At 61.4% G+C, this 8,562-nt stretch overlaps 1 protein-coding gene across 1 annotated transcript; it reads left to right on the top strand.

Moving 5' to 3' along the window:
- The first annotated feature begins 819 nt into the window (after nt 1-819).
- Nucleotides 820-6,048, top strand: LOC114236530 (skin secretory protein xP2-like). Its single transcript, XM_028164128.2, has 4 exons — nt 820-1,207; nt 1,945-2,178; nt 4,906-5,089; nt 5,760-6,048. Exons 1-4 carry the CDS (start codon nt 820-822, stop codon nt 6,046-6,048), a joined length of 1,095 nt encoding a protein of 364 aa, XP_028019929.2.
- The last annotated feature ends 2,514 nt before the right edge of the window (nt 6,049-8,562 follow it).

Here is an 8,562-nt window from a genome sequence, read left to right as displayed (position 1 = left end):
GCTGCATCCTGCTGCTTCCAGGGTTTGCAGCCTGGCTTAAGGAGGAGCAGGAAAGGGGCTCAGTGACCTGCTCAGGCCAGAAGTGAGAAGCATTTCCAACCTGATGTGGAACAAGGCAGACCATAAGCCAGCGCAGCAGTGCAGGGACAGAGAAGGACCACGGGGACGCCCAAGATGCCCCGCTGCACCCACTCCACCCCCGCTGCACCCTCACTCCACCCCCGCTGCACCCACTCCACCCCCGCTGCACCCTCACTCCACCCCTGCTGCACCCACTCCACCCCCGCTGCACCCTCACTCCACCCCCGCTGCACCCTCACTCCACCCCCGCTGCACCCACTGTACCCACTGCACCCCCCTTTGGGAGCTCACGGCCAGGGCGCCAGGGGGCTCTGGAACCCTCCTGCCTTTGCGGGGCAGAGTCCGGCCCCACCCGAATCCTTCCTTAGAGGTGCCTCAGGAACGGCCGTGTCCCCGCCCGGGTCGCCGTGCGATGCCCGAGCCTTGTGCCGGGGAATCGGCAGCTCCATCTCGTCTCCACACTCGATTCTCAAAGGCCCTGGATTAACGTGGCTTTGAAACCTGTGTCTGCTGAGGGTCACGACAAAGAGAGATGGTCCGACTATAAACCTCACAGCCTCAAGTGGGGGGCGGGCTGCCCAGGGCGGCGTTCCTGCCCTGAGACTCTGTCCCGAGCGGACTTCCAGGGCCCGGCGCCTCCTGTGACACCTGCTCCGGCCGGTTCCCCCGCCCCGTCCCCGTCCCCGGGCTGAGCTGGGCGTCTGGTGAACCCCGCAGCTTTTCATTTCAAACCACCGCATGAGAAAGCGGCCTGTGCTGGGGGACGCACAGCCAGAACAGCCAGGGCAGGCGAGCCCCGCCCCACAGGGCCCTCTGGAATCCCGTGTCCCCTCGGGCGCGAGGTCGGCTTCGGGCGGGCCACCAGCCGCCCCCCGAGGTCCGGCCCTGCAGCCACACAAAGGCGGCTCTGGAGGCCCCGCGGCAGCGGAGCGGTCAGCCTGGCAGCCGGGCTCCTGGAGGCTGCCCCCTCCCCTGCAGGTGCCCTCCGAGGGGCCGGGGATGAAGGGCCTTCAGGGGGTGAGGCCGGCCTCTCCTCCCGGAGGCCCTGCCCGCCCAGCACCGCTGCAGGGCCGGCTGCGCAGCCTGGAGGTCCTGCGCACCTTCCCCCAGGAGCCTGAGACCCTGTGTGCTTCCCCACACCAGCCCTGAGCCCTCGCCCCGCTCCTCCGCCGGGAGAAGCGACGAGCCCCTACCCTGTCGCTTCTGAGAGGGCAGAGCCGAGGGCGGGGGCTCCTCCGAGACCAGAGCTGGGTGGGTGGAGACCAGCCCTGGACACAGCTCTCGTGTGTGTAACACGTAAACGCACCAGGGAGCCCACACCTGGGGGCGGGGGGACACCTGAGCGATGTTGGCAGGGCCTCCGGTGAGCCCAGCCAATGACCGCTCCATGCGGGGGCAGGTGTAATGGAATGTCGCAGACACTCTCAGCACTAATTAGCCGTGACCTTGGGCAACTTCCCTGGGCCTCGGTCTCCTCCCATAAGAAGGAGGTGGGGAAGTGGTGGCCTGCTTGGGGCAGCCAGGCGTGGGGGGCTGGGAACTAGCCCCCTGGGACCTATGGGTCCACAGGCACCCAGAGGAGCAGAGCCTAGGAGGACAGAGACGCACCTGCCAACACAGCCGCCAGACACATCTCACAGAGGCTCGTGTGCAAACGGTGGCCCCAGACCGGCCACCTGGGGGCGGGTGAGGCAGGCAGTCCCCAGGCCAGACCCCAGACCTGCTGCCCCAGAAACTGCACTCACACAGGACCCAGGTACTCCTGGCTCTAGATGCTCACCCCACCCCGATCCCGCCAGGCCGTCACCCGCAGACCCTGATACGCCTCCGTAGGGGGCGTCGATAGCCCTTCTTTGCCTCAAGGTTCAGCCTCGAAGAAGCGGTCCTTCTGCCCGCAGCCTCATGCTGCACCAGAATCGGTGCCTCAGACCCTCATCCAAGAGCAGGCTCGAGGCGGGGGAGGCGGGGTCGTCCCGGGGCCCCAGCGTGACAACACACGTGGAGTCCGCCCTGCTCCCACGGCCTCCTTAGGAATCCACGTTTGGGGCTTAGCGCGGCCCATGGCCGCGGCCTCCCGGGGAATCGAGCTCAGGGCGGGTGGGCGGGGCCGGGGGCCTCGTGTGTCCCCCACAGGCTGCGGGGCTACCATCTTCCATCCAGAGCCTCGGCGCGGGGCCCCTTGGGGACGCACACCCGCCCAGGTCCTCTCACGGAGCAGAGCTTAACCGCGGGGCCTCCTTGTTGACAGGTGGGAACTTTTCAAGAGCAGATTGACCAGATCAGTGGTCCCAGGTTCTTCCAGGAAGAGTCCACACCCGTCTCCTGGTCCATCACCAGGCTGTGAATTGTGCACCCACCCACCCTCCCTCCCTCCCTTGGCTAATGTACGGCTCTCAGGCCAGCACTGGGGGTCCAGCAAGGACCAGCGAGGCCCGGCTTCCTAAGATGGAAAAACTTGTACGGACAGCGTGTCCACAACATGATGGACGAAATACTAGCAACTGCACTTCCCACCTGTGGACTTGACACCCTTTGTACAGGACATCAAATAGCTCACTGGGTGGACACTTACGGCTACCCCTCCAACCCTAGAACCTGCCTCGGACTCCACCACTAGCTCATGCAGAGCCAGGGCCGCCCAGACGGGCTCTGTCTGTGGGCTCCCAGGTGCCCAGGGAGTGGACGGAGGGGCAGCTGGTCGCGAATTGAGCTAAGCAGGGGTAACCAAGGGACACACAGCCCGTGCCCACCACCAGGAACGGGGCAGGGCTCCTCAGAGGAAGTCGGGCAAGGGGCGGTCCGCTCATTTGCCAAATCGTTTGAATCAGATTTTTAAAACTGGGACCCCTGCCCCCAGCAAAGGTACTCAACTGCTCAGGCCGGGAGGGTCGGGCGGGGACCGAGGCTGTCAGGCGCTCACACCGTAGACCACGTGTTGAGGCCCTTTTTACAGATGGGGAGACTGAGTCCCAGAGGAGCCAAGTGCCTTGCTTGAGCCTGAAAAGAAAAGAGGGCTTTATCCGGTGTGAAAGCTTTACGTTTTAACACTATCCAGCTGTCTTGTCCGTTTCTCATTACTTTGCTTTAAAAGCCCCACTGGTGAGAGGGGGCAGCTGCTCTCTGGCCCACACAGCACCAGCTCCTGCATCTGGAGACAGTGAGGACGGCTTCCGGCTTCTTTAGGCCAGCGGTCAGGGCGCGGCCGGCCCTGGGAACTCGTGGTCCAGGGGGACCTTCCTTCTCCGCCCCGACACCCACCCTTACCACCAAAGAGAGCGTCCCCGCCTACCAGGGATGCCGGAGAACGGGCAGGGTTTGCACTGTTTTGTGGGGTTTTTTGGTTTTTGTTGTTGTTGTTGTTTTTTACCATTGGGCAGATTCTATGGTCAAACTGGAAAGTTCAAACCACCCGAGTGAGCCCAGTGCAATTCCTGGAATGTTCCCTCCAGTGAATTTACCAGAAGGAACCATCAAATTCAAACCTAGAGCTTTTGTAGTTATTTCTGTAATTGGCCAGGCAAATCAACCTTTATAAAGCCAATGTGTTGTTTGAACTATGCCTTATTCTGTAAGAATTTCATTAAAGCAATTATATCTTAATCAATGTGGCCAAGATTATGGATGGTGCTTCATCTCATAACAGACCCTGTATGCTGTAGCAATTAGCAGCCAGCAAATGAGCAGGACACAGCCGGTCGCGAGGCCTGCGTAATGTGTTCATTACAGGGGTTCCTAATCATCTATTAATCTCCCTCTGGACACCCAGCAGCACATTCACATTCCTCACCTCAGAGCTGGTTCTGTGAAACGGCGTTCAGTCCACCAACTGGCACGCAGGACGTAGCATGTCAGCGGATGATTTATGGCAGGAATTGAACACCTTTGTGTGAATAAAGACATAATTAACCCCCAGGAGTAAGTTGTCATAATAGCAAACACGTTCACTCAAGGCTGGCCCTGCAGGGCTCGCCCATGGCCCACGCTGCCTGCCCAGAACCGTCTGCGTGCCCAGGAAGGTCCGTGTGTCCGGATCCATCCGTTCACCCAGGGACATCCGTCTGTCCAGGCCTGCCTGCTTTGAGCAGTCTGAGCCCTGAGTTGGCCCTGACCCTGCTGGAAAGCCCCTGCAGCCGTCCCCAGGCCCCGGTCAGCCTCGGCCACCTCAGAGAACCGGCAGTGTCCCCTCAACGAGGAACGGGCTAGGGAAACCGTGCCTTCTTCATTCGAGACAAAAACATTAAATCAGGTCATCTTTTCCAAACGTAGTAAAACGGAATAATTCAAATCTAATGGGGCTCCTGGAATCTAATCTAATCTGTCCTTTATCTTCTCCAACAGAAATCAAACACTGTATGATCTCACTTACATGTGGAATCTTAAAGAAAATACCCCCAAACTGAACTCACAGATACGGAGAACATATTGGTGGTTGACAGAGGCAGGCGCTGGGGGTGGGAGAAAGGGAAGAAGGTGGTCAAAAGGTACAAACGTCCAGAAAAACGTTAAATTCTGGAATAGCCCATCCCTGGTGGTTGTGTCTGCTGCTCTAATGCCTGAGTTGAGCGGCGGGGGTGAGCGGGATTGTTACACGCCCAGCACTTTGCACTGTTAAGAACACTTGCGCCCTGACACAATTATTTTAAAATACATACATTTATGGTAGGTTTTTTTCAATATAAAAGGTTACAAAATCGGCTTAAGGTTAAAGTTACAGCTGAGGGTAGAGGGAGGGCTGGGCAGTGGGCGTGGGTCCCGCCCGGCCAGACCCCAGCAGGGCTTATGGGGGGCCGGTGGGCACCCCGCGGGCTGGCCTCTGTCCTGCAGGAGCCTCCATCTTCGCGGCGGAGACCCTGCTCTCGGGACATGGGCGGTGGGGAGACTGGGCAGGTGACGGGGACCCTGGCCGGCAGTCGCTGGAGCCCTCACTGGACGAGTGGGTTGGGGAGGACCACGCCTCTGAAGGGACGGGGCCGCCGCATGGGGCCGAGGGGGGACTTCTCCCTCTGAGGTCAGACGGAGCCTCCTGCAGATGCACCTAAGCCCTGAAAGCAGCCTTCCGCAACGCTGGGCCTCCTCTCACGGCTGAGGGTCACTCTTGCCTTGTGTCCAGGAAGCTCAGATTTCAGACCCAAGCACCCCCTCTCTCTGAATTATCAGACTCTGGCTCTTTGCTATTTTCGCATTTTCACCCTCCCACTGACCTGTGTTCTCTTTACGGTAAAAGCCTCAAATCCCTTTTGGAAGCAGATGGGCGATATCTGAAGTCTGGTGGGAGAACACACCCCAGCCAGCCCATGAGACCCCCTCTTCTGCACACGACCCCCCCTCCACGAACAGGCCTGCTTCGCCTCTGGGTCCCGGGGCCTCGGGGGTGTGGAGAGCCCACGGCCCTTCTCAGAGAAATGATTTTAATGCATAAAGTAAAAACGCAGGATTATGACAACTGCACCCAGCCGTGGAAACGTTTCTTTAAAAACACAATCATGAGATGGTGATATTAACTCATTAAATAGTAATATCCTGTTCTGATGAATTCTGTAATCTTGACATAGTGACTCCTGTAAATGATATTCTGAGATTTCTACAACAAGGGCAGTGGGATGTGAGCCATGGTTTCTGGCGACGTGAACTTAATTCACAGCGTTAAGAACCGTCAGGTTCCTTGCGTGTCTCTACAGCCCGCCGGCCCTGAGCCCCATCCTGGAGGCAGGGAGGAGTCCAGCCTCAGCCTCCGGCGGCGCCCCTGCCCCAGCAGTGCCGGGTGCTGGGGGCCTGATGCTCTGCCCGCGGTCACCGTGCCCCCTGCCCAGCCTGGAGCAGCCCCGACGTGGGTCCTGCCCAGCCAGGGCAGCCAGAGGGCGCCGCGTGGCCCCTCCCCAGTCCCCAGGGAGCTCTGTGTCGCCCACACCCCTCAGCCAGCCCAGCTCCACCCCCGGCCGGAGCCAGGACAACAGAGAAGAGCCCTAGCAGGTGCTTTCGGTGCTGAGACACAAGGCCCCAGGCAGGGGTCCGGGGTCCGTCCGCCCCCTGCAGCCGGAGAATAAGCACCACGTCCGATGCGTCGCCCGCGCCGGCCACCCCGGCTGAGCCCGCAGCCCCGTTCCCAGCAGCCCGCCGGGCGGGCAGCCCCCTCCAGGCTCACAGGGTGGGGGCCTCCACCCCAACTCCGGCTCCCCCTTGTTTAGGCGGAGGTTTCACCCACAGGCCCAAGATGTCCTTTCGGCCGGAGGCCGGCTGGGCCCCATCCCCACAGGCGACCCCCTCCCCAGAACCCCCAGGAGGGGGACCACCCGCCCGGTTCCCGGGGACTTGGCCGGTCTTCCCCCCGACCGTCTCCCGTCCCAGGAAACCCCCGTCCTGGGCCCAGGGCAGCCGAGAGTTAGTCGCCCTAAGGCCCAGCATCCTCCGCAGACCCCCAGGTCCCGGGTCCGAGCACCGGTGGTGCCGCCTCCCCTCCCTGGAGCCTGCTGGGCCGAGGGGATGAGGGGAGCAGCCCTTGGAGGACCCAGTGCGGGAGCTGCGGGCGTGGAGCCCGTGAGTTCCGCCACCTCGTCCCTGCGGCCTGCTTCCAGCTGGGTGAGGGTCCCGGGGCCGCCCTGGCCGAGCTCCCAGCCTGGAGGCCGGAGGCCTGGATCACGGTGTCCAGGGCCGAGCTCCCCAGAGAACCGGTCAGAAGGCGCTGCTTCTCTCCCAGCCTCCGGGGGTGCCGACGGCACCGGGCCTGTGGTCACAGCACCCCGTCTCTGCCCCCTCACCTCTTCACCCCGCCTTCCCGCTGGGCCTGTGTGTCCTCCTCTCCCGAGGACAGTCACAGGGTTGGAGCCCCTCACGCTAATTACATCTGCGAAGACCCTCCACGAAAGGCCCCATCCCGAGGTGCCAGATGGACGTGCGCTGGGGGGTTACTGCTCAGCCCAGGGCAGGGGAACCACGGGCGCCCTCACCCCGGCCCCGTGGGCCCCTTTGCTGTCTCACTCTGGGGTCCGGGACCCCAGGGAGCCTTGGCATCTGATCCAGCTGTGGGAGCTTTTATGGATCTGTCCAAAAGGGCCACCCTGAACCCCAAACCGTGAGCAGCCAAATGTCTTGAGACCTGCCCCCCACTGGCAGCTGACCAGCACCCTCTTCTGCCTGAATTCTCGGAGCCCCAGACCGAGCACAGGCCGCAGAGCACGCCTGGCGGCAGACGCGGGCAGCCCGCTCGGGGCGGTGTGAGGGCCGCTCGCGCAGCGCTCACTCCCCAGCCGGACGCCCCACAGAGGTCAGGAAGGCACACGTGAGGGGTGCCTCGTCCTGCACCCTCGGGGGCTTGGGAAGCCCTGTGGTCAAACCTGTCAACGCCTCTGCAAGGAAACAATTTTATTCCACACAGGAGGTGAATGAAGACTCCATAGGCCACACTCATATCAGGACACCTGTCCCACCAGGACTGGCCACAGTCGCTGGTTCCCGTGCAAGGTCCCCTGTGCCTCCGTGGCAGGCGCGCTTTCAGACCAAGAGCCGCCCTATCAAATCAGTTTCTCCACGTCCCATCACAGCCCCAACCTGCCTGACGGTGGCAAGTTAAACCTCATCCTTAGGGCTCTGACAGGGCCTGGGGTCCAACAGGCTCTGGGAGAGGGCCCTTTGGTCCTAGGTCTGCAGCAGCCTATATTGTCCACACCCAGGCTTGGCCCTGGGTCTGCGTGGAAGCCAGGACCCCAGTGGGCGTGGGCAGTGCAGTCCTGCCAGGTCCCGATGACTCCAGGTGTTTTAGGGAAACCAAGGCGGACCCTGCACGGGGAGAACCCCCAGCCCCTTCCCCTAACTCAGGCCACTGAGCGCCACCTCCCGGGCGTGTACGTGCAGCGCGGGCTGGCTCTGCCCACCTCTGCCCCTCAGGAGCAGGCTGGAGCTGACCTGAGGCGGGGTCAGGAGGCCAGAGGCCCTCAGGGTTCCCTCAAGGCCCCCCTCCTGGGGGAATGGCTAAAAGCACTCTCCTAAGCTCGGCACTGTCGGGACGCAGAGACCAGAGGTGAGATGACCGCGGTGCAGCCCTGGGTCGCAGCTAATGCTCAGCCTGGCCCCAGCTGCCCCACGGGGGGTCAGCAGGGGCCCTGCCCGCAGGCACGCCCCGCCCCTCCCAGCCACGCGAGACTCGCTCCCCCGGGTTTGGGGACTGAGGTAGGAAAGCCGGTACAATCAAGCACCCCTCCTTGAAACCTGCAAACTTCGGCCTCGTTACCCAGGACCCTATCTCATCAGGACCATTAGGGCCGGCGCTCAGGAACCGCCCCTGGGACCCCAAGCCTGTGCATAAAAACTCTGAAAAGTCCCAAGAGGCAAGAGGGGAATATTTTTCTTTTTAAATCTGACCGAAAGAAGAGGTTTTATTCTCTCTGTTATACCACTGTAATTTAAATTTACTTCTAAAATTGTTTAATAAATTTTTCATTTTAGACTAGTTTTAAATTTACATAAAAGCTACAAAAATAGTAAAGA

This window comes from Balaenoptera acutorostrata, chromosome 13, assembly GCF_949987535.1.
Source record: "Balaenoptera acutorostrata chromosome 13, mBalAcu1.1, whole genome shotgun sequence".
Taxonomy (NCBI): domain Eukaryota; kingdom Metazoa; phylum Chordata; class Mammalia; order Artiodactyla; family Balaenopteridae; genus Balaenoptera; species Balaenoptera acutorostrata.
This window is presented reverse-complemented; position numbering and strand designations above follow the sequence as displayed.

What these genes read in the sequence shown, in the direction of transcription:
- LOC114236530 (XM_028164128.2), top strand. Translation starts at nt 820, where the DNA reads ATGAGAAAGCGGCCTGTGCTGGGGGACGCACAGCCAGAACAGCCAGGG. An exon ending in CCAGGAGCCTGAGACCCTGT is followed by an intron (nt 1,208 to 1,944) that starts GTGCTTCCCCAC and finishes CTTTGCCTCAAG; the next exon opens with GTTCAGCCTCGAAGAAGCGG. An exon ending in GGGGGACTTCTCCCTCTGAG is followed by an intron (nt 5,090 to 5,759) that starts GTCAGACGGAGC and finishes GTGTCTCTACAG; the next exon opens with CCCGCCGGCCCTGAGCCCCA.